This window comes from Cupressus sempervirens, chromosome 9 (genome assembly GCF_028749045.1).
Source record: "Cupressus sempervirens isolate cs-2001-9-10 chromosome 9, ASM2874904v1, whole genome shotgun sequence".
Lineage (NCBI taxonomy): Eukaryota > Viridiplantae > Streptophyta > Pinopsida > Cupressales > Cupressaceae > Cupressus > Cupressus sempervirens.
Genome location: NC_143126.1, coordinates 212,700,861 through 212,728,017, shown reverse-complemented (window position 1 = coordinate 212,728,017; position 27,157 = coordinate 212,700,861). Strand labels below are relative to the sequence as shown.

Below are 27,157 nucleotides of genomic sequence, written 5' to 3'. Positions count from 1 at the left end.
AATAGGATGTCTTGGAGGAATTTTAATTCGAATAAAGCCAAATTGGGGATTGTCAGGGAGCCGTTGAATATTCAAGTGATGGAGGACATTGATGGCAAAACCCACTATGAGGATCTCGTTGATCCTGGTTTGGTCGTGATATTTGACAATGCGAGGGAAACTGGGCTTAACCTATTGAACAATGCAAAGAACAGCATGATGGACAACTTTCGGTCTATCAAATGGTTATTTCAAGAAATTGAAGAACTTAAGGGGAGAAGAAGCCAGGAAGGAAACCAAAATATCAGTCACGACCAGGGCACAATGAAGAGGACAAAAGCTAGGATAGAAGCCAACAAATCTTCACCGTCCAGGAACATAGTGTAGGCCAAGAGGAAAGAATCACCAAAGTTGAACAAAGAGTCCAAAGGATGGAGTTCTTTCATCAAAACCTGGCACATTAGGTGATCACCACTTTGAATGCTCTGAATGAGAACATTAACAGTCTGGGTGAATCACTGATTAGTGCTGGATTCAACGGGGATAAGATGGAGAAGACTAGCCTAGAAACTGGGCAGGTAGAGGATTATCCGAAAGAAACCAAGGACCAGGTGGAGGCTCAGAACCAGGACCAAAAGGATGCGGACAACAGGAAGACCAATGAAGCTACAGAGACCTTGCAGGTTCTTGACAGAGAGAATTGATAGTTAGTGCTTTTTTGCTGTCTCGTTCTTTCCTTGTGTAGCTGGTTTTTTCTTGTTCTAGTTTAAATGGTTTTTTGTTTCCTGGCCGCGAGCCTGTTGTTTTGGGTTGGCTTTTGTTAAGCAGTTTCGCTAATGATGGACTTTTTTGAATATTTCTATATTTGATATGTTGTAAAATTTTTTGGGTTTCAGGATCCCTGTAAAACCTATTTTACTTAATCAAAAACAATATTTATATATCATCTTAAAAATATAACACATAAATATCATTTAAAAAGTAACATTTAAATGAGCATTTGATTTAAAAATCAAAAAATAAACTGAAACTATATAGTTTATATAGTGACTTCAAGTGAAAAATCAAAAAGCAACTCAACTTAAAATTATAACATAAAGTGCACTATAGTTACTTTAAGTGAAAAAATCAATGATAAAGTAACTTAAAAACATAACATAAAGTAAATTTAAGTTATATTTTAAAAAGTGAATGTCAAATTAAAAATATAACATGATATTTTTAATTCGTGTTGTTGCATCAAAAAGGTCCACTTTTGAGACACAAACAACCATAACTCTTGACTGACAACTTCGATTAAGCTCTAGGTTAGATCAAATCAAAGGGGAAAATGAAAGCCATGACATGAGAAAGACTAAAGGACTGAAAACCAACAAATGCAAACTCAAAAGCAAAGAAAATGATGTTGAAGGCCTCAAAAATCCAGCATAGGCTCGACAATCAGATAAACAAAAGAGATCTAACGAAGGCCTTCAATAAAAGGATTCATTATGTCAATTGGTGTTGTTTAAATGATCAATACAAACCAATTAAATAATGAAATAAGCTTAGAGAAATGTGAAACTAGTTTGAAAAAGTTTCGTACTATTACCTACATTTTTTGGTGACAAAATGCAGGACAACATGAGTCATGAATCAAGTTGCCCCAGCTGAGCCACAAGGACTCTAACTCTAACTTGACCAAGTTAGGCAAATGACTCGCCAAGTCGTGGCGAGTTGCAAGTTTTCCTGTGACTAGTTGAATCCCGCTGACAACACTCGCCCAATAGATTTCCCAAGTTTGCCAAAACAAAACATAGAAAACTTAAGGTTTTATTTACTTTTTTTGTTCTATTTCTCCCTTGCAGACCTAAAAGCATTGTATTTCATTGTATTGAGAATAAGAGAAGACAAGTGTGAGATATGAAGAAAAATAAGAATCATTGAGTTCAATGATGGGACTTGGCCAAAGGGGTAGTCTTCTTTTTTGTCACAAAAAATGTAAAAAGTAAATGTTTCAAGTTGTTTTCAAGTTGACGTCGTACCAGTATAGGAACACTACCCTTCTCTATGGAAGTAACAATTCCTTAATGTGGTGTTGAAGGTGCTAATTTGGTCTTTATGGTGGGGGAAGCTACCTCAACCCCTGTAAGGAGCACTACCCCTTGAATCCATTGGGGACTCTGCCAGGACTCAGCTGAGTCTGAGTCCAGAGGCCATTTGCCTCGGAAAGGCTGCCTCTACCTCGAACTCACAGAGTCTCGGAACATTGCTCTAGACCACCATAAGTGGCATTGCCCCTTGACCCCACCAAGGACACTTCCCTAAAATCCTCATTTTATCTTTGAAGTACACTAAAATTTGAGTTTGCATAATAAAATTCATTATCTACACTCTTATGTAATATTTCCCTAGGATATTATTTTTAGATTTTACCACAAAAGTAAAAATAAATAATTTCCATGCAATTGATTTCAATTTATCTAGCGCATTGTACAAAATATTATAAAGAATCAAAACTAAAACTAGTGATTCTGAATATCTAAATATCACCTTTAGATCTTCAGTAGAGAAACAAAAATAGATCCAATCATATATATAAAACTTACAATTAGATTGGATAACCATAAATATGGATTTTAAACACAAAGTGAGATGCCTAACTGATATCTCCAACAAACAATGGGTTTTCCTCGCCTCCAAGCTGAGGGTTTCCGTCCTCAAACCTTTTGAAAGCCAAAGATTCCCAAAATTTTTTAAGAGAACAAAATCAAACATATACCAAGCATATTCAAAATGAGCCTCTTAATGTTCTTCTAAAGTACAACCCTACGACTCTTCATTTTCCCTTCTATGTCTCTTTATATTCCTTTTCCATGTTTCTTTGTTTAGCCTCTTTTAAATTAAAATGAAATATTAATTATTCACTAAGCTTACCCAAATGAAGGAGTACTCCGGTTGAAAGAGTGCTCGAAAGATGAGATGAGCTCTATTAACGGCCTGTTTCACTGGCAAATGGGAGACTATGAAGTATTTCAGCCAAAATGCAATATGTTGCAAACCCAAGAAGTCAAACCAGAGGAAGGACATCCTGAGGACTATAAGAAATATAGGGAGGGTGCGGCTGTTATCAACAATAAACTAGTACATATATTTGAGGAGAAAGTAGAACACAAGGAGGCCAAGCTATAGACTATAAACCTTGGTGAAAAGGTCAACCTAAGGAGATTCTTATAAAGGATGACTAGGACCCAGTATTGAAGGTGACATCTTTTAAAGATTTGTTGGAGTATAAAGACGTCTTTGCTTGGACATACAAGGACTTGAAAGGAGTGCCTTCGGAGTTGTGTATCCATCAGATACCATTAGTATTGGGAGAAAGACAAGTACACAAACCATTGTACCAAATGAATAAAAACTATGCAGCTAAGGTTCAAGAAGAAAACATGAAAATTCTTGAGATTGGGATAATATTCAAAGTACAAACCAGTGAGTGGGTATCTCCTATAGTCATATTATTGAAGGACAACAACCAACTCTGGATATGTGTCGACTTTTCAAATGCTTGAATGTGGTAACTATAAAAGATCTTTTTCTAATTCCCTTCATGGATTGCATCCTGGAGGAGGTAGCCGACCATGAAATGTACTCCTTCATGGACAAATTTTCAAGATATAATCAAATCAGTATAGTTGAGGAGGATAAGCTAAAGATTGGATTTATCATTGAAGATGAGTTGTATGACTATAATAAAATGTTGTTTGAGTTGTGCAATGCACTAGCCACATTTCAAAGAATCATATTACATATCTTCAATGGTATGTCCGTAGGGAATTTTAGAGCCTTTTCGGACAATTGGTCTATCTACAATGGAAGGGAGAATCATCTCAAAGTCATTTGCGAATGTATGGATCAATAACAAAGAGCAAGGCTAGCCTTGAACCCGAAGAAATATAGATTTATGGTTCCACTAGGCAAACTTCTTGGTCATATAGTATGCAAGGAAGGATTGAAAACAAATCCTGACAAGATTAGGGTCATTTTAGATATGGAAGCTCCATCAGAGGGAATTGGTGTCAAGTCCTTCATAGGACACGTAGGGAACTACAAGAGGTTTATATAAGGATTTACTGAAGTATCTTTACTCTTTGAAAAACTAACCAAGAAAGGAGAACGGCTTTGTTGGGGGTGATGGAGCTTGAAAATTTTATGTCTTCATTCGTGAGATTATGATGGGGATATGCTTCTTGTCTTGACACAACTACAACATTGTTTAGATTTGCAGTCTTCACTAGATAGCCTTGTGAAGGAAGGGAATTATAGTAGAGCATTTTAAATCTTAGCAGAATATTTACAACTATTTGATCATTATACAGAATTTTCTGCCGTACAAGAGGTGAACTGTGGAATAGAGGCCTGGTTGATGAGGATATTACAGAAACTTGATACGTTGCTGCTTGGAGTTTGTCAAAAGTTCAATCCTAAAAACTACATTATGGTGGCTGATGCTTGTGCATTGATTGATGACATTCTCGGATTTGCGGAAACTAGTCCTCGCTGGATTAAAGAAACTAAAGATCATTGTATTGCCGGATTGTGATGCAGTAACCAAATGTCCAGAAATAGATCATCCAAGTGCTTTAAATACATTCGAGTTGTCTATTTCATCAAAAACTGCTTCGGTGCCTAGAAGTTTAGAAGATTGTGACAGAATGGAGAATCTTCAACTATGAAAAATGGAGAAACTAACGAAGTTTCCAAGTTTCATTCGTTTATCTAATTTGACAATGCTCAAAATTGGCAAGTGCAGTATAAGGGAGCCACCAAATCTTACACATTGTCTGAAGTTGGAGAATGTGTACTTTTTCGCACTAAATTTTTTTTTTTAGAAAGGTTTCCGAATTTTTCAAAACTGAGTGAGTTGAAGATATTAAATCTATATAATTGCAGTAGGGTTAAAGATCCTCCTGATATTAGGGGCCGCCATAAATTAAAGGTATTCCATCTAGTTTGCAATGATAATTTAAAAGATCTTCCATTGATCCATGAATTGACAGAATTAGATGAAATCAAAGTCAATTGGCGTGGGCCCTAGGATGAGGTCACTTATGAGTTAATCGAACCTGACAAATGCAAAGTGGATGGTGATTTTCAATCTTGTCTTTGACATTTTGAGGATGAGATACCAGTAGAAGACATATATCAATATGTCCCACTAGAATTGAGGGAATGGCTATCGATACAGGAAAAGATATGGATTTTTGGAAGGACGATTCTAGTACAAAAGTATTTCCATGAAGTGAAGCTATATTATTGCTTCATGGCTGCGTATGAGTCGTATGAAAGCTCGAATTATTACAGCAAAAAATTATATTACTCTCAGATTGGCCGATGGCAAAGTGATCGCTTTCCCAACGTCGGGTTTGGATTGCAAAGATCACGGTTGATTAAATAAAGTGCGGCAATATTTTGCTTGGAAGAGGATTTTGCTTGTGGAAGTGTTGTCTCAGGATCCGAGAATGTGCATCAGTATGGCGCACTTTGATATCATGTCTCAGCTATGCAAGAAGGATACCGCATGTGTGAGGATCTTGACATTTTCCTTTACAACGTTCAACCCAACGAAAAGGAAATAAGAATTGCAGGATTATATGGAATGTCGGGTGCTTGGAAATCAACACTTGCTAAGGCATTCTGCAACCGCCATGTGGATCATTCAATGGACAAGGAAGTTTCATCGAACGTTGAAAGATTTGTTAAATATTTTGCACGACTCATTGGTTTTTTCTTTTTTTTTAACAGGTTTGCGCGAGTTGACAATGGGAGACACGTCTTAGCATGGAGAATAGAAGACCTCATGATATTAATAGGTTTTTGCATCAAACCTGTGTTATCAGCGTCAAAGGATTTCATGGGCCTATTGGTATGCAATCGGGTGCTAGAAGTCAATCTCTATGGCTCATGGATTAATGTTCGACAGATGGATCTTGACTGGCTTGAAGAGGAAGAATGTTTCGCCATTTCAAAAAGGGGACCTTGCGAAGTGTTACACACAAACAATGGAGGGGACAACATACGCCTAGGAAGACTGAACAATAGTCATATGTCGCCTTATGATATTTAGCAGGGATCATAACCAATTCCGCATTTGTTTTATTTGATATCTAGCAATTAAGTGCTATCATATTAATTTAAATCTTATATTAATTGGCAACGTTTATAAGTTACCAAGAGGTGTGATGATTGAAAAATTAACTTACACCTCTTGGTTATCTATATGTATGAGATGTGGAGTTCAAACAAAAGGCATTGAGAATATTGCATTTTCAAATCTGTAAACTTTCTATCATACTGTTGGAGTCTTTTTGTCTGAAAGAGGAGTTGGAGATTTGAACAAAGCAAAGGGGAGTTCGATTTTTTGAGTATTGTTTCCAGAAATTGTATGGATTCAGTTGTGTTGGATTGAGCATCAAGATTTTGAGTGTCTTCATCACGATTTGTCCAGCAATAAATCAATAAGAAATTTTTATTTGTCTTAGAGTTGAATCATACGTAACTCGTCCTTTATAGTTGAGTTGTTCATTTGTTTTTAATTTATTAATTTGATAAGTACATTAAATTGTTCGCTGCTATTTAGATTTGATCAATACAAATAGTGTAGGATATCATCTTGGTCTCATTATTTGTATCTATTATGCCCGTGTGATGGTTAAATCATAATAGACTAATTTGAATACGTTAAGTTGTGACAATTTGTGGCGTCAAATTAACTAAGTCACTAATAAATATTTTACCAACAATACTGTAAAGTTGTATGTAAGAAATGTATGTTTGACTCTATCGCCCAAATAGAATTCAGCACTGATCATAAAATTGCTCATAAGTTTTGAACCCAATGCTGGCATTTCTCTAATCTTTTCCTTTGGCAATCTAATTTCATTTAATAATTTGTCTATTTTTGTTTCAGCAACACATAACATCTTAAATAAAGTAATCGAAGTTTGAAGATAAATAATCCATAACATTGGCCAAAATCAGTTAGATACCCAGCATCGAGCAGGCAAGGCTCGTAGGTTTCTAACCAGTGATTTTGATAACCAACAGGGGTCAAGAACAAGAAGAGGCTTTTCAAGAGCTAAAGAAGAGGTTGCTAGGTAATATGATTCTTATATACCCTAACAGGAGTAAAGAATTCCATATCCACATGGACACCTCTAACTATGCATATAAGGGCCACTCTAGCACAAACTAGGAAGGAAGGATTGGACCACCCAGTGTACTTTGCGAGTAGGCTGCTGTCAAAAGAAGAGCAGAACTACAATACCACTAAAAGAGAGGCATTAGGTATGGTCTATGCAGTTCTGAAATTTAGACATTAATTGCTACTCCCTTTACATTTTTTGTTGACCATTAAGTATTAATGTATTTGGTAAACAAGCCTGTGAGTCTAAGAGAGAGTGAGTAGGTGGCTAATCTTTTTGGAAGAATTTACATTTAAGATCATAGTGCAGCTAGGAAAAAGTCATGTAATTAAAGATTAGCTATCCAGAATTAAGTCTAGAGAAGCCTCCGGCAGTGGAGTGAACGAAGATTTTTCGGATGCCCACCTGTTTCAAATTGTTGTACTACCCCACTGGTATGAAAGGATTGGACAATATTTGTCAACTGCTACCTTTCCAAGAGAGATGCCAGCAATAGAGAGGAGAAAGATTGCACTCAAAAGCAGAACATTCCAGATGATCGAGAGAATTGTAAAAGATGGGACCAAAAGGGGGTATTAAGGAGATGTGTTATAGAGGAAGAAATTCCAAGAGTTCTGAGAGAATCCCGTGAAGGGTTAGCAGGGGGCCACATAGGACCTGATGCAATAGCGAGAAAGGTGTTGTTGGCTGGACTCTGGTGGCCCACATTGTATGCAGATACTCGGGAATGGGTTTTGAGCTATGATACGTGCCAGAGAGCTGGCAAACCCCTAAAAAGAGATTTCATGCCATTGTTTCCATCACAACCACAAGATTTATTTGAACAATGGGGGCTAGGCTTTGTGGGGCATTTGCCTGTAAGCAAAAGGTGCAGGTACATAGTGGTGGCAACATAATATCTTACAAAATGGGTAGAAGTACAAGCTCTAGAAGACAACACAACTCTCAATACAACCAAGTTCCTTTATGAGCAAGTGATTACCAGATTTGGTATACAATTACAGTTGACAAGTGACAAAGGGGTGGACTTTGTAAACCATACAATCAGAACAATGACAAGTGAGTACAGATTTTTTCATTTTTTTTTAGTCCCTATTATCCAAGGGCAAATGGTCAAGCAGAATCTACAAATAAAACATTAGTAACGATGTTGTACAAGATCTGTGGAGTGGAAAAAGGAGACTGAGAGGAAAGACTTCTGGCTGTGGTATGGGCATACAGGACTACCTACAAAGCCACTACTGGGAAACCCTCATCCACCTGATGTATGGGCAAGAAGCAATAATACCAATAGAATATATAGTACCAAGCCTATGAATAGCAATTCAACAAAGACTTGGAGAAGAAGAAAGCTTAAGGGAAAGGCTCAATGCCTTACTGAAACAAGGCGAAAGAGGAACGCTAGCTCAATGGCAAGCACAAAAGAGGCAAAAATTTTGGCATGATGGACATTTGAAAAGAATGAACTTTAGACCTAGACAATTGGTGCTCAAGTATAATGGGAAAAATGAGATAAAACTAGGCAAGTTTAAAATACAATGTTTGGGGACATACAAAGTTCTAGAAGCCAAGGATAATGGGGCATTAAAGTTATCTTAGACAATTCACCACTAAAAGATCTCGTCAATGGATCTAAGTCGAAACCTTATAAGGACATAAGGGAAGCCTTGCCTACATATTACTTAGAAATACAAGGTCAAAAAGATAAAGCAATACGAAAAGAGGAATATTCCATGGATACGGAAGAAAACGTCAGCAAGGAAATATTAGAAAGGGAAAAATTAAAGGGAAATATTAAAAGAGAACAACTCAACCATTTCCCCTTATATGAATGGAGGAACCGAAAAAATCACAAGACAAGCATAAAGGGGACTGTGGTAAAACAACTGGAGGACTACATACAAACTTGCTACCTGCCATTGCTACCATCCGTACTAGTTGCTTCCCCCCCATACTTGGTAATGATACACACGTACGAACTAATCCATCCGTACAAAATTGTACGACTGTATGGACTCCCTCGCCCACTGTCACAATACGAACCATGTCTTTTACAGTAGCCATACTTATTGCTGTTGTACTAACAATTTAGTCCTCACTATATGAACTCCCTCAACCATCATTGTACGAGTCGTACAAGTGTCAAATAAATCTAAAATTGTTGTTGTACAGATAATCTCAGTCTTCACCATATGGACTCTCTCAGATGTTGTCGTACAAGCACCAGGAGAAATAGACTTGATCATATAGATTCCCTTAGTCGACATCATATGAGCACCAGGAATGTTGTATAAATTTGGAAATAGGGGGAACATTGGGGGTGTAACAGCAACAGAGAAAGTGTCTGTACAAAAATATACAAGCAAAAATACAATAGACATAGGCGCTTAGGTACTCAAAACATGGTACAAGCAACTCTCTCTTACGCAATAGTTGGAAAGAAGAAACAGGTTGGGAAACGATTGGAGCACACAACCGATTCAAGTTGCAAAGGGATTGGTGCGTTATCAAAAAATGGTGAAGTTAAGCACTGGAAACCTAAGCAAAGGACAAATTATTGATTCAAAAAGGAAAAATAGAGTGTTGCAAGCTAAGCAGTTGGGGAAGAAGATGGCAAGTCACAAGGGAAAAATGCCAGAAAAGATTATTGCTGCCAAAATTACTTTTGAAAGTGTCCTAGGGAGTGAGTGTTGCACTTGGTGAAAGCATGCAAAAGACACCCATTCTTTGAAAGAGGCGCTATTGAAAGCACAAGTAGATAAAATAATTTCAATGCCCATCTTTGACTTAAAAGAGTTTGAACTTGTATTATGCACTATGGTGGCGAGCTATGACAAAAAAGCCAATAAATTAGTGATCTAGTACTTTCACAAACTCTAACAATTTCCTACACGACCAAGGAGATAAGTAAGAGTTTTGGAATTCCCCATCAAGGAAAAGAGATGACCAAAACCCTAATGACTACGGTGGAAAAAGAAGTGGTTGGGATTAATGTGCAGGAATGATCTCACAAAGCAAGAATGGGAAGGCATTTTGAAGAACAATAGGGGCCTCAAGAAAGTTTTCATAGCCAATGAAGAATGGCATTGCATTGTCAATTTGGTCAAAAGCAAATTCACAGTTGACAGTCGCACATTAGATATTTCTCTATGGGTGTTACCTATGGTTGAGGAATTGCACAGGGGACAAGTGTACAATTGAGGGCGATCCTCTCTGAAAGATTGCAAGAATTCATGGAATTGAAGCATAAGGCATTTTAGATGCCACATCATGCCAGAGCCTTATTTCCGGAAGCAGTCCATACTCAGTTCGCAGTCGAGCACAGAGGGACATTGGTTCCGGCAAACAAAGTGGAACCCTTAAAGTCGACAATGACATATTGGGTGCACTTGGACACTTGCGGAGGAGGTGGAGGAGAACCTCAAATAAAGAAACCGAAATAGGCAACGGTGCAGGTAGCATGTTGAGGGTTCAAATTAGGAGACTGGAGAGGACAGTTCTAAAGAGGGGAAGAGTAGCACTGACACATCCTCAGACTCCAAGGAGGCGGAAATTCGTATGAGTCACTTGAAAGGCACGCTTGAGGATATCACATTCTTACCACTTGCAGGAGGATCACTGCCCACAGAAGTACCCAAGTATGCCCAAATTCACCAACTTGACCTAAGCAGGCTGGGGGATGGTGCAATGCCCAACAAGCGTACGGATGAAGGTGTACAAATAGGTGCCCATATAGAGGAAGGAGCCCATGGAAGCACTAGTACGGCGGAGGGTGAGGACAGTCATACCTTGGAGAAGGCCATGGTACATGCGCGGGAGGGGGAAGGCGGTCAACACTAGCAACACATCCCACAATGGGGGGCCATGAGACTTTCCCTTCCTGCAGTAGCACAACTGTTCCAATAAGATCAGCAACCCCGCACTAAGGTGATAGACTTTAGATGCCAAAAATAGTGTGCACACAAGGTGAGGGTGCAAGCACCATTGGGTACATAAGTGGTTCATCTTGTTGCTTTGGTGGTGCAACCCACGGGCCAAATAGACATTCAGAAGGAGAAGCAGGTGGGAGACACTACAGCTATGACGGATATGTCGATTCAGGACACAATCTTGGAGGAGGTTGTTAAACTACTTGAGGAAGAAGGGACGGTCTCTCAACCTTTCCCCCACCTAGAGGATGAAGATCCGACCGAAATAAAGAGAGAGAGCAGGACTAGCAGAGACATTTTCCTTCAAGGATAGAGCTACAATGTTCTTGAAAGAATTACAATCTATGGGGCATTCCACCAAAGAAGTGATCGCACAGGCTAAAAATCAAAATATGGGGGCCATAGCTAGGGTGGCTGAATTGTTGGAAGCATTTATGCATCAAGGTTGTCATATAGACTGGGAGTTGCTTCAGTAGAGTGGGTATGAACAAGAGGAAATAGCTGCAAAATCGAAAAACAATACACTATACCTCTAGCTCAGGAACAACCACCTCTCATACAGACACTTGCAAACATGGAAGTTGCATTTCAAAGGATATACTTAGAGCTCCAGCAAGGAAAGAACTGGGCAAAACAGTTGACTAAGGAGTGGGATATGGAAAAGGTGTCTTTGACAGAACAATGGAAGGCAAAAAATCAGCCTTGAAAGGAAATTGGAACATAGAAAAGGAAGCCTTGGAAGACAAAATCACAGCAGCAGAAGAGAAGAAGATGGATGCTTTGCGGATTTTAGAGGGAGTTCGGGCCAAACAGAAAGTAGTTGAACAAGATCTTCAACGACTTCGTCGAACCCCGAGTACAAGGATGTCTGTAACATCCACTTTTTCCCAGGTCTTAAATAACAACTAACATACTCAAAGAAATACAGTTATTATTTCATTTTCATAGGAAGACAATTAAATCAGTTTCGTTCATATGAAAGAGATTGACGATTAAAATCAGTGAAACAAAATTTCTTAACTAAGAACTTGAAACACCATCAATGAATTTACTATAGAAATTAAAATCCACATACCATGGAATTTGAACTAAGAAATCATTGTAGGGATGCTTCTGCAACCACCCAGGTTAGTCCACAAATACCTCTATAATAATATCAAATAACAACTATCATCCAATACTGCTATATCAGAATCAAAAGATAATTACCATTAAATACCACTATATAAATTAGGGCAACACATACCACTGTATCAATTAGGGCATTGATCACCATTGGATCATTTAGGGCTTCAGATACCACTATATCACTCAAGGCTTCAATTACCATCAGATCATTTAGGACATTAGATACCACTGTACCAATTAGGGCTTCAAATACCACTGAATCAATTAGGACTTCAGATACCACTATATCATTTAGGGCTCCAGATACCACTGAATCAATTAGAGCTTTAGATACCACTGTATCATTTAGGGCTCCAAATATCACTATATAATTCATTTTCTCTCGATTGCTTAACTGTGGCAATAACTCAAGATTAGAAGATATGCTCATATTTGTTATTCATATAAATGAAAAATTGATATAACAATCCATCGGATAAATCTATCTCTCGCAACTAAATATAAAATAACTGTAATGATGATATAACTCAATTAATTTTATCTTCATCTTGCATATACATCATAAAAGTAAAAACACTTGTTTTTGACAAACAATTGAATGTATAGCTTATCTTTGTCCGTTGTATGTCCAACAACTTGAGGAGAGGTGAAACATTGTCAAGGGCTTAACCACCCAACCTCGGACATAACTTATCCCCACACAATTCCTAACGAGAAAGACCCTCCCTATTAGGGATCATCTTGTCATCCACTGAGCATCCTGGTATCTAACAACACCACTCGACTTGACATCAGGAGATTACAATAACAGGATCATGTATGAGCTATTAAATAATTCATATTAAAAATGATAAACATTGTTATGTCATATCTGATTCTGTTTCATGTTATTGCAGATTCCTTTCTCTCACCTTTAGTTCACCCTTTCCCTTGGCTACACAGCTAGGACAGTCCCAGGTGTTCAGAATTCTCAAAACAATTAGTTCTTTCTATTGATTCTCAACTGTTTCATAATTAACATATATTCCAGCTTATCACAATTTGTGATTTGAGAGATTATATTCTTTAAAGATTGCAAAATTGATTGTTTAATTCTAATATCTATTGGCATAATGATTTTTGGATCCATACTATGGTTACTTGGTTATCACTTGCCATGAAAAAAGCTAAATTGAAAGAAGTTCAATTTGTAATTTCAAACAAGATATCAAAGAAGACATCATCATGATAAATGCTGAAACTAGCTGCTATGAAATTCGATGTTATTGTACTTTTTATTTCAGGTTTTATTGCATTTGAAAAACTCTCCCATAAAAGATACTATTTGACTTTTTAAATGATGATTCTGGAAACTATGAAAGTTAAAGAAGAGGACTGATAACAAAGGACATGGAATATGAAGCAAACTCATATTGTAACTTTGAAATCAATCTTGAAGGAAAAGAGTCTTGTGAGCCTAACTAGCTGCTTTAGTAATTGAATTAAACATCGGAATATCATAATCTGAAATGATAACTCATGACCTGATAAGAATTTGAAGTTGCCTAAAAACTTGCATATTGATTTGAAATCAGTTTCCCTCCAGTTGCTTGAAGGTGTTACCATAATTCATATGATCTTTTATTCTCAGCCAAAAATACTTGTACGGCAAGGTGTATAAAACGAGTTGTTGGAGTTTGGGTGTGAAATATATAATATCCGTCTACTACACGGCTTCAAATAACACCCACGAATATCCAGCAGAATGTCCGATTGGTATGAAATCGTGAGAAGCTGAGTGCAGATTCCTATTAGCAAAGAAAGTTGGCACATGAAATATAAGAACGGGTATTATGGGAAGGCGGAAATGAATACTGGAAGATGTAGCCAAAGTAGAGTAGTCGGTTATTTTGAAAAAAATCCCTGCCTTCTCACGGCTTCAATTTAAAGAATAAGTCGAGACTTCTTGGCTTCTGTAACATAAAAGATTATTTGTCAATTCAAATTGTCAAGTGTTAAATTGGTTACAAACAAAGAAAGAATAAAAGATGGAAAAAGAGTTGGAAGGTTATAATTCGAATGTTATTATATTTTGAATATTATTATAATTTTATATTTATAAAAGTATATTAATGGGGTGACATCACTTTATTAAATTGTAATAATATAATGGTGTCATTTCATTTTTATATCTAAAGGTACATATATAGATATATCTATTATAATAATAAGGTGAAAGATCATATTAAATCCTTTGAGGTACATTTTATAATTCAATTAAATTATTTTACATTTTAAAATATTTATTTAATAGCTCATGCGATTTTATCGATTGCATCATGATGTTCAAGTTGCTAGGTCCTCAACCCATTTGCACAGTGGTAGTGATGCTCCTGTATTCTTTTCTGACAATATTTCCACCCCTTCGACATGCTTCCTACAAAGAATTTCTCTGCAGTTAAATCATGTTATCGTAACTGTTATCTCTAAAAGTTGCCCCTAGATTGAATCTTAAAACTCAATCACTTCGAGAAACATGGAAACACTCCTAGGTAGTGGGTATACTAGAAATAGGAGTGAATCTCCGGGTTTCAGGCCAATTCCTATTGGATACTCACCTATTTGCTACTTAAACACAGATTTAAACCTAGGAGGGAAAGAGATAGAAGGAGAATGAAAAGAACTTAAAAATTGGAAGGTGATACACTAAAAATGACAACATAACAGGTAACTGGTCTCAATCTTGCAAGGTTGTATCTTGTAGGTGAAATCTTCTCTTCTATATAGGCTTGCATAAGTATTTATGTTACATCCCAAATTTTTTTGCCCTAAATTTTAAATTGAACCTAGCTGTTGATTTAAACAAAACAATATATCATGTGAAAGTAAGTTAGTTAATTATAGCCATTGTATCATGTGAAATTGAGTCAGTTAATTATAGTTGTTATATCAATTTATTTCTTCATGATCATGTGAAAGCGAGTTAGTTAATTATAGCCGTTGTATTGATTTATTTCTTTCCGATCATGTGAAATTGAGTTAGTTAATTATAGCCATTGTATATACGATGAACATGTGAAAGAAGAGTTAGTTATTCTAACATTAATGAAATCTCTAATGGTCACAAGATGATTTTGAATTAACAATTTATAATTCTTGAATTGATGTATTGGTGAGAATGTTATTTTGAATGATTACAGGAAGAAGACTGAAGAGAGAGGGGAAGCATTGCTAAATGGGATCAACGGAAGGGGATGGTCAAATAGTCTAGTCATCAGAATCGACAGGTTTGACCTAAAACTATCTTGGCAAGGTTACTAGGACTTGGCAAGATATTGCATGGTGGAACCACACGAGCTATAAAAGGAAAATTATAATAAATAATGTAAAATAAACATAAACTTTTACCTTTAAAAGAATTATCCAATATTATTACTATTGAATTATTATTTTACTTCTCAAATACGAACATATGTAAATAAAAATAAAATGACACCAATACATTATAAATAATAATCCAATGATGTCATCTTATCAATATGTACACATGGACGTAGATAAGAAAATATAATAATAATAACTTTTAAACTTCCTATTTTCTTTCTTTTGAATCGTTTTTCAATGACTTTTGAATGGATTCTTGTAATGGATGGAAGCCGTAGAGTCAGGATCTTTTCTATTTCTTAGACTCTCATGTTCGTATCATGCACTCTCTCACCTTTCATTCTGCCATCGAACTTATTTCTGCCAGTATCTCTCAATCAACGAAAGTTGAGTAATCAAATAGTTACTGCTGATTCATTCCTTCTTATACTTTGCCACGCTGAGTAATCAAATAGTGACTGCTGATTCATTCCTTCTTATACTTTGTCGCGAGTCATAGAGATTGGAGACAATCATCCAAGCACAAGCCTTCTGGACTTTAATAAGAGGAGTCACATAAGACAATATTGTAACCTGAGTTCTTGTAATCTCTTTTCATGCCAGTCCAATGCATACAGATCAAAATGTTTATATATATTTTTATTTGCATCGCCGGATTTCCCTGTTATTATTTCTTTTAAGTATAACGTCAATACTCTGATACTGTGATACCGAGTCCTTAGCATGCTGTATGTTGATTCTTACGTATTCAAAGGATAATAAATAGAATCATTCTGCAACATATAATATTGATATAAACTTTGCCATCAAAATTTATTCATCTCAGTCTAGATTCAAATAGATCCTTTTATATCTCATAATGGTAGAAATAATATTCTGAAAATCAGCACACCAAGGAATTCACCAGGCGATGATGCCAGTACATGGTGAAGAAGGTGCAAAGTAACACAGTGATAATAAATTGATAGCACCTAGGAATCACCGGCTTGGTAGCCTGAAAAAGGTGAGGTGTAGAGAATCTACAAAACAAGAATGGCATCAGAATTATTAAATAACATATTAAATAATACATTAGCTCATACATGTTCCACTCATGATGAATGTTGTCAAGTCGAGTTGGTGGAGATCAGGTTTGTAGACCCAATTTTGAAATCCTTGGCCAGGGTAGAATTAGGCAAATATGCCGAACAAGTGACCTTTGTTGATTGTCCAGATGCTTCAGTTATTTTGGAGAATAACTTTTAGGACTTCAACGCACCCAATTACTCTGATGGCTGGACTTATGAACATCCCAAGCCCGATCCCAAGGTAGGGAGGTCTGTTCTATTAAATTAGAATAATGTGGGGATAAGTAATGGTCCGCGGTTGGGAGGTTAAGCCTATGTCAATGCTTCTCCTCTCACCAATGCCGAGGCTTGGACAACAAGATAAAGAAATTTCTTCAATTATACTGTATGTTCTTAAAACCTCTAAGTGAATAAATATTTACTTCGTTTTCAAGATAAAAGTCATTTATTTTATGAATCGCTGATACTTTATTTCTAGTTGAATATCTAGAAGAAACATCTCATTTTAGATAGTTATTTCAATTTAAGAATAGTTGTTACTTTATTTCCTGTTGAATATTTGAAAGTAGTTAATTATTAGCAATGCATAAATATCTCATTTTGTTTTTCTGGAAATTTCAGTTGAACATGTAATTTATATTGAAAAGGGATTTCTTCAATTATTTTCTATTAGTAGAAATCATTTTCATGTGATAAAAATCAGTTAATTGTTAAAGTAGTTGATTCGTATTTGGTTGGAAAAACTCGTATGTTACAATTTCACAATCAAGTCCTGAAAACAACAGTTAAGAAAAAAGACTTTTTACTTAACAATATTGTGAACACAAACTATGACCTGCAAACAACATACACTTTTGTAAAAGGTACTGGTTGAGACAAAATTATGAGAAATGACAAATTCACAGATTATCTTTATCAATCATGCATTGAACACAAAGATACAGAAAGAAAAGAAGATTAAAACTGCAAAAAAACTTACTCCAAAAGGTTCAATCGATGTGTAGTTAATTTCCAAACTGAGTTACAAAATTTTGCAAAAGTATACTAGTGACAAAGATATGTCACAAAAGTTTACTTGCATAATCAGAACCTAGAACCCCTTACAAATGAGCCCATAGCTCAATACTTATATCTTTTACAGCCAACTTGCATTATAAATGCAAAACACCCACTCCTTGGGCGAGCTCAGTCAAAAAGGCACTTTTTGAGCCCATAAAAAGACTTCAAAAGGTGTACAAATGGCCCAAATGTCATGGCTTGATAAGATCATCATAACTGCTCCCCATAAATGCAATCTTAACCTTCAAAATATATCAAAAAAGTCCTCAAAATCAATGCTCCAACAAGTATGCCTTCTTATCTCTATCATAATGGCAACCCACTGAAGTCAAATATATCATTAAAGACTCACAATGGCCATCAAATAACTTCTCTGAAACTGTCCCCTTGTCATTTGCACATTATTCCAACTCTTTGTTACTCAAAAATATCTACCAATTAAATATAAAACAAAAATAGATATTTATTTTCCATCTATTTAAATATCTATTTAAAAAAAGCATAATAACTTAATAACAATAAATACTAAGTACATTGACGTTATTTAAATGATTATGAAATCACTTAATAACATTAACATTTAGTTTTTATTGTTAATAAATTTATCAATAATAAATATGAACTATATTAATATTATTCAATTGATTATAAAATCAATTTAATAATATTAAGATAGTAATATATTTATTATCAATATTAATCATTTATCAAATAGAAATTAAAACATATTTAAAATAAGAAATATTTTTCTTTGATATTAACTAATAAATATTTTATCTTACATCAATCATTAATTAAAAATGATTTATGAATATCATTCCATATTAATGTTGAACAACATTAATAAAGTGGGAATATTTACCACTTGGGCCTTTTTGCATAGACTTAAACTCACTTACGTGAGTAGAGAGAAGAGAGGGGAAAACAAAAAAAATCTTTCATAGACTTCGAAAAAATAAAACATTTCCCTCCACTCACATTAGAGACTTGTGAATTTATAAAATGAATAAGATTTTTATGAAGTGGAAAATAAGCAAAAAGAAATGCCTTTCTCATTCACGTGAACATTAGAGATCCAACCCTAAAAGCATTTTCATTCTTTCATTTCATTTGCTCTTGCAAGAGCCCTAGCCAGCAGGAAGAAGAGAAGGGTTTGAGGAAGAGAGAAAATGGAAGCTCTTGCTGTGTGTTTTTATTGCTCCTTTGTATCACATATTGCTGGGCATTTTTTGGAATCATGGCAGATTTTTGGGCGCCTTTTCATCTTGCTTCATTGCTGTTTTGTTTGTTGGGCTGCCATGGGAAGAAAAGAAGAGGGTTTCAAGAGGAATTTTTTTATAGATTCTGCTGATAAATCAAATGCAGATTTTTTTCTGCATTTCTAGGGTGTTCTTTAGTGCTGAACAGTAGCATATTTTAGCTTGGAAATGCAGAAATCTGGGCACTTTTAGTGCTTCATTTTACTGCTACTACTACAGTAGCGTTTCCTGTAGCTTTCTCTAGATTTGCTGCTTTATTGGGTTCAAACAGAAACTATTTAATCTTTCCCTCTTTTGTCAGATTCAACTGGAGATCCTCCTTTGCCTTTTCTGGTATGGCTATTTATGTATCTTGCATCATTTCTTTTAGTGTAGGAATTTCATCATTTTCTTCCTCTTTCAGTGAGCTGTTGACTTCTTCTTTGAAAAATCTGGGCAAATATAAAAACAACCTATGGTAGATAGATCTGAATATTTATTGTCTGGATGCAAATGTATGCTTTCTGCCATATGTAGACTGCTATTAGACACTTCCATATGCTCCACAATAGTTGTATTTCCTTTTGGTCATCCCGTGATTACCCAACCTTGTAAGAACCAAAAAATTTCCTTCCCAGAAGACATAATTGTGACCAACAATAACATTCGCCTACTTGTATATAACATTTTGCTTCTTTTATGTGATGATTTGGCCCTTTTTGTATGGTGAGATTTACTGTCATGTTCCAATTATGATGATGATGATCTTTGATTTTATCTTATTTTAAACTGGAAAAAGTATCTGTTGTCCACATGAAATCCGGGAGCTCCTAGAGTCTTTGCTCTGAAACATGATATTGTCTGATATAAAAGTTATGAGTTGAGATCGACTTTATATTTCCATCACCTTTGATTTCTTGATTCTTTCATTTTTAGTTTAACAGCAGATGTATGATGTCATAATCTAGATTTCTTTCATTTAAAGATTTATGCATAGACTTCATGCTTGTTGATTGAGATAGTCGCCTACATTCCTTCTCATTTTCAGAATCTCCATATTGCTGTTTTCTTGACTATGACTTTAGGGATTTGGCTATTGTATTTCGTCCATATCTCAGTACATAGATTTCAATGCATTTGTTATTTTAGATCTGCATTGACCATGATGTTCTTTGATTTGATGCTTTGATCTTAGAAGGTGCTGAAATCACATTTTCTTTGTTACTTCTAAATGCTATCTTCTCTACTGTATATATGTTGAGGCTTGAAATTGAGCAGCTTCATGTTTGTCCCGTTTCTAAAGAGTACACCGAGCTCAACAACTCTTGCGGGAGCCTACTATTATATCTGAGTATCTGTTAGAAACAAGATGCTGCACAGTGAACAAAAAAGTTAGCAATAAAGAGTTTTGTTACGTTTGTTTGCTTCCTTTACTGTTGGTATGCATTCTTATTTCATGAGAATGTGTAGCATCTTAGGAATTGGAAAGTGATGGAAAGATGAGACACCAGCATTGCTTAGATCCATTGGATCTAACATTTTCTCTCTCATCATGTAGGATTTGGAAGCTTAGAGGGAACATGATGCGGAATAGCAATCAAGCAGGAATGAGAAGACACAACGTGACCAGTCATTACAAGCAATGACTAGTACCCACGAACATTTCCTTTCTCTTTTAATTCTATCGTGTTATTTATTTTCAAAAAGTAGGAACTCGTAGCAGTAGTCTAGGGGCTACTCTCACAGTCATTTGTGTGAGAGAAGTACTTTCAGCACTACATTTCATTTCATCATTTGCAACTATCAAGTGTATCTTTTTTATCGATGAAACACGGACATTCTTGTATGAAATGAACAACATTATGCACTTTTATCTTCACTACTTAAATTTCACACATGCAAAATCTTAGTAACAATAACAAGTTATAAATAATCATAACGGCTCACCACCTTTTCAATTCCATGAATTTGTGATAAACAATCAACTAGGATGTTATCTTCACATGAAATTATAACAACTAACCATCCTACCATTTCCCAGGATTAACAAATTTAACTGTAAACTAACTTCATGTGAACCTCAATAGCTATATTTTAAATTAGTTCGAAAATTGGGATGTAACAATGTCTTCCCAACCCTTTTCTTTAAGTTTGATTTTCTTCTAGCTTGTTGGGTAGTCATCTAGAAGACGAATTCTTTTTTGGGGTAGATGTAGTATGTAATAACGTAATATTTTAATTACAACTAGTTATGCTTTATGGGGTTAGGTAGTTAGGGAGTGGGGAGATGCGTCGATTGTTTTCCCAACCAACCGACCCTCATATAAGAACTTTGGAATATGGATGAAGTACTCATGTTTTTGGTAATCAATAAAAGTAATAGTATTTCCTCACCATCTTGGTATTTTGGTACTTGTAATGAATGTTCCATTTGATATTATTGAATCTATGTTCTAGTACTTTGTATAACGTGTGATAATCACCATTTTACAATCCTTCTCCCCTTACACTCCCCTCATACTGAATAGTGTTATAATAGGGGAAACTAGCTCTGGGTTTGAAACATTCATTGTCACGATTTGACTATAGGTGCATTATATAAATATTTAGATGCATGAGCAGGGATCTTCCCATTTTCTTTTTAAAAACTCTTTAACTCTAAGTCTATTGGCCTATTAGGAAAATTTTATCAAGTTAATCAAGCCATTTTCTACATAACATTGTGAGAGAAAAGCATGCACACAAGGTTAATCGTAATGCAAATATCAAAAGAATATGACAAGATCATACAAGATATACCCTAGGAAATTGTCAAGAGATCAATCCAACCTCCTAAATCATCAATACTCAATATGTAATTCAACAAAGAAACATTACAACACACTTACTGAATCTCTATGAATACTTATAAAATATTATGCTCCTTTGATGCACCCTCCATATGTCCAAACATGTAAACACACATCCATGTCATGCTTCACGTATGCACTTGACAAGAGAGCTCAATACAAACGACCACTGACTCAACCAACCAACAAGCCAACCACAACCACTATGTACATTGTTTTCTTTTTCTAGATTCAATCTCACACAAAAGTTAAAACAACCTTGTGGAAAAGGTTAAATCATAAGCACACAAACCCATCATCTCCACATATACTTTTTGGTACTAATTTTTTCTATTTTTAATTTTTTTTTCCCAAGTGCAACCCACATTAAATATCTAAAAAATGTAACATTACAAGTAAACCCAAATAAATATTAAATGTGACTAAACACATCTCTTAAAGATGTATTATAAATAGATATTTATTTTATATAATCAAAACAATTATTTCTTTTTCAAGATGTACAACACAACTTTCATAACATGGCTAAGCATCCTTCATTTTGAGTGTTAAGGATTTTGGGTTTTTGTAAAACTAGCTGTCCAAATTAAGATACTTGATTCGTCATAAAAAAAAATTTAAAATGTCAAATTGACACTAAATGGTAGATTACATGGTAAGGAATTCACTTATCAAGTAACCAATAACTGTAAGTAGAGGACCAAATATTAAAAAAAAAGTTCTGATTCTTTTCATAAACACATACTAATTAACCAAGGGAGTAGCATATTGAATTTAACCTTCATGTGACCAGGGTGAGTTCCAATGGCTGCCATCACCTGAAAACATTAGAACTACAGGTTAGGAAAAATGACATGCACAAAGCGAGAAGTTCATGAATTCTTATTGGTTTGCATTTGAATATATGACAAGCACTATTGATGCAAAATGAAGCTAAAAAAAAATCCAGCAATATGTATTTATCAAATTCCTAAAGAACATTCAATGCAAACCACTAACATGCAAACACTTGAAGTCTTTGAACATTAACTTTAAACATTCTTTAAATTCATTTTCCTTTTTTTAAATTTCCAAAAAGATATAATAGGTTTTACATGTAGTTGCTTGAGTATACATTATAATAATAGAACAGAAACTATACACCCAAAAACAGCACAAAATTTTTATACAAAAAATTAGATTGCAAAGAACTAGAATGGTACTATATTCATTTGAATATATACATGATATCCAACATACTCAAGATTGACAAAAATAAAAATCTCTTTATGTATGGACTCTGTTAAGAATTTTTGAGACAATCACCATCAACTAATAAGACATCTAGCTTTATAAAGTTTTGATCTCAAACCAATAATTGTATTCTACATGGTACCATCTAGGGTCTGGTTAATGTGAATTTTGTTCCACTACAACATACAAAATCAAATACTGAGTATCCCAAGATGAAATACTAGTCTCCAACTCTCTCTTGAATAAGGTCACTTCTCATGTTAAGCTTGCAAAGTAAGATCATGGAATATGACTTCAAGGTTCCTACAATTGTGGATACTCACACAAAGAAATTATTTGATTCGTTGGAATCACTAAGGGAACTTACGTCATTTTCAAGACTTGTCAATTTACTTCTAAATATTTGGCTTCACAATGTGAAATGAAAATATATTTTCTAATTTCCAACTCTCGAACTCAACTTGAACTTAATTTCTTCTACTTCTACTTCTAACTATGCAAGGAAGTATTAATGTACTTGGACTCTACAAAATGCAATTTTGTTGGCAATTCCACTCACCTAGTGCAAGCTTCTAAGGTATATTTCATATCAATGTTTCCTTTTCAATCCCATCAAATAGATGCAAGCTAAAGATTAGATATCAATTGAACTCAAGTTCATTCAATGACTAGCTAACCACAAAAGGCACACTTACAATCAGCAAGAGGTTAGTGGCCTAGTTTAAATTGAGTCAACCAACTAAAGATCCACAATTTCTTTCATTCAACTAAACTACTTGAAGAAAATTATATTAAATCTTAACAGCTTGAAATTGAAACCTATTCTGAGTGAGAATGCAGATAACCCTACAATAATTCAAACTTAATCACAACTAATAACCATGGAAAATAAAACAATGATAAGTAGAGAAAAAATAGCATTATATTAGCAACAATTCTCCAGCATCTCTCCTTTACAAATGAGAGGAGTAGTCCTTATATAGGATGCTCAAGTACAATAAATAACAAAGATCAAATTAGAATCAATGGCCCAGATTGAACCCTACAAACTCTAATTCGGGTTTCTGCCCCATCAACTAATGAGATTCAAATATCCTAAAATCAGTAAATGGCAAAATTACAAAAAAGTGTCAACCCCAAAATGGTAAGCCAATCAAAATTAAGCATCTAAAACTAGTAGCCAAGGAGAAATTAGTTTGTCACTAAGACTTGCATCAAATTATCATCCAAAATAACATTTCCTTTGTCAAACCACAACATCAATTTCAGGACACGACATCCAAGTTGACTCTTATGGACACTCTGATCAAACCAACTGTTCTCTATGGTTCCTTGGTTTGGGGACCCTTCTTGTTAGACTCAAATTAGGCTTTGGTCGAGAAGGTTTAGACCATTTTTCCTCAATGTATTATCCGTTGTTGGCAAAGTACTCCACATAGTATTGTCCAGGCTAAGTTCGGGGACCATCCTTTCAAGCTTGGTACCATCTTCAACTTTGTCTAGATCATACATTGTTTGCAGTGCTTCGTAGACTCCTCAAAGGGACATCACGGATAATCCTACCTTGCTTACTTCTCGAAAGATATTGCATGCTTGGATCCCACAAGGAGGGCTCATTGTTGGTTCGCTCAAGCTTCCACTCTTCTAGGATCTATCGGGATTGACATCAATCATGTTCCTCCTTTTTAGTACTCTTTGGATGGCCCTCCTCATCTCTTACTGCCTTGACGGGATTTGAACAAGCACATCAGGATGGATATTTACAGACACTACATCCTCACTACTTGAATTAACCCCTGGGACAGGGAGTTGAGCCCACGAATGGATTACTATGTTGACCACTATTTAGATATTCGTGATGGGATCATTGTTCGCCCCTCTTATTTATCTTGTAATTGGTTGCATGTGCTTTGTATCTCTCTTGGCTCCTTCAAGTGGGTCACAATAGGCTCCACATTTAGCCCAACCATCATTTACCGAGGGATGTGCCAACTGTGTAACATGGGGTTAGCAGAGACAGAAACACTTCATTTTCTAGTGCCCCATCTATTATTAAATCTAAGGGAGGTTTTATTGTTTGTTCAGGGAGACTCATTCTCTCCCCTCCTTTTTCAATTACACGGACAAGAAGTGCCTTGCTCTCTATCTTGAGAAATTCTTGAGGCTCCAAACTACTCTTTACAAGAGCGCTTCCCCACGAGACTAGACTCAAATCATGTCATCACCTCATTCTTCAAGGTGGTCTCTCTGGTATTGTGAACCAAGCGGCCTTGGGATCCCCTACTGAGGTCCCTCCCGATTGTGCATCCTTGTAGATCCTCCACGCAGTTGCGGCCTTCCTCCTCACCTTCACCCATAGGTTATTAGTACTAACTTAGGGTCTCTTTCTTCCCTAAGGCCTATCCTTATGTTTTGGATTTCTTCTCTGTTGCTCAAAGAAGCTAGTGGGGTGGTTCAGTCTCTTGCATTTTTTGTTTTGTTTTCTTTCCGTAGATACCATTTTGTGTTCTTGTTGTTGGCTTTCCCTTGGCTAGGCTTTTGCAGTCCCTTGGACCTACTTGTTGGTCTTTTGTTGGAAATCAATAAATTTATCTTACCTTATCTATCTACCTCTTTCTTTTCTTTCCAATTCGATGCACCTGGACACCATACTATTGAGCTCACTCATTGGAGGCATGGATGTATTTCAAATTCTCTAATCTGCTAGGTTCATTTCACTTCTGGCTGTCATGATTGTTTTCTCCTATTCAATTGCATTTTCCCAGACTGAAGCCATGAGAAGCTTCAGAGATGAAAGTCCTTCCAAATACTCTCTTCTAATGATACCATTCTCCCCAACATTGAAAGCTCTCAACTGCTCTTTCAAAATCTCTAAGCTCATGTTTTCTTCCCTTTTCTCTTCAAAGCTGAACGTGATCTTTGTTGCACTCAAAGCATCTTAAATTACAGTACAGATGGAAATGTAAGAACCTCAACCAGTTCTAACCTTGACAACACCAAATTGCTTTACTTTTCAGATGTTTGACATTTTGTCAAACACTTTGCATGAAACCTTTGTCTTTCTGTCTTTTATTTCCAAATTATTTTTGTTTGATTTGAATGATTTCAAATGAAGTTTAAATGCTTGCAAATGATTACTAAGATATCTAGGCAAAGAACTAAATAAAAATGCAATCCTTTTTGTCTTTTTGAATGCACACATATGTTTTCTACATGTAAAATGTTCACCTACAGCCAATGGAGGTTTTCACAAACACTTAGCATGCATCCATTCAATTCCCAAATGCAAATCTCTTTATTCTTTCACTACTGAAATATAGACAAGGAAATATGATGCAAGAGTAATCATTTGAAATGACTATATAAGAACATATTTGTGCTGACATGCACACTTGAGATCCCATAATGATATCAAGTGACCTTATGAGATTAAGGCCAAGGTTAAGGATTGCTGGATATTGGCACTCCAAGACAACACATGCCTTGAAACATTAAATCACAGCCCCTGCAATTAACATCATTGCTTCTACAAAAACTGACCCAATGATTAATGGCAGATTGTTGTGGGGTTCAATGCAGCCTATAGACAATTGCTGCAATCTGCTGGTACCAATCCATCCAATCTTGGCAAGTTTGCAGAGATTTTTAATATAGATTTTTTGCACCAAAATTTCAAATACTTATTCAATCAATGCATGAAATTCTTCCTCAAATTGATCACAACTGTAGCACAATTATGGTCTTTGAATAAGACCATCACAAGCACAATTCACTGGTATCTTTCAACCAATTCAAAATGCAATAACTTAAGAAAATTATAAAATTTTCCAGCCTTCAAACCCTGAAACCCTTGGCTCCAATATTCATCACAAATTCATAAAATACAAATGCATAATGGAATGCCTTTTGTTTCTAAGGATCTTTTATAATAATTCTCAATGAATCTTCATTAGAAAGGCTTTTTAAGGATTTTGATATCTTTTATAGTAATGAGTTGAATTTGATAAGCACACTTTTAATCAATGCGTATTAATTACTCATTATCCACAACATGGCCCCCATTTTATTATAAAGTTATAACTTTATAATATAACTTAAATAATTAAATATCAATTAAGGCCATTAAAATAC

At 35.4% G+C, this 27,157-nt stretch overlaps 1 protein-coding gene and 1 long non-coding RNA gene across 4 annotated transcripts in view; one reads left to right on the top strand and one right to left on the bottom strand.

Annotated features, from left to right (window-relative positions):
- The window catches only part of LOC149538263 (uncharacterized), a 151,858-nt gene that overhangs the window by 39,533 nt on the left and 85,168 nt on the right, over positions 1–27,157 (bottom strand). For all 3 annotated transcript variants that reach the window (XM_089799629.1, XM_089799630.1, XM_089799631.1), the window contains exon 4: positions 22,573–22,611. In XM_089799629.1, the coding sequence (XP_089655755.1) occupies positions 22,573–22,611 (39 nt within the window). The remainder of the gene's footprint in view (positions 1–22,572; positions 22,612–27,157) is intronic.
- Positions 18,760–27,157, top strand: part of LOC149538264 (uncharacterized) — a 57,579-nt gene continuing 49,181 nt past the window's right edge. Inside the window, exons 1-2 of the long non-coding RNA XR_016356022.1 lie at positions 18,760–19,298; positions 20,503–20,593. This is a non-coding gene — a long non-coding RNA (uncharacterized LOC149538264). The remainder of the gene's footprint in view (positions 19,299–20,502; positions 20,594–27,157) is intronic.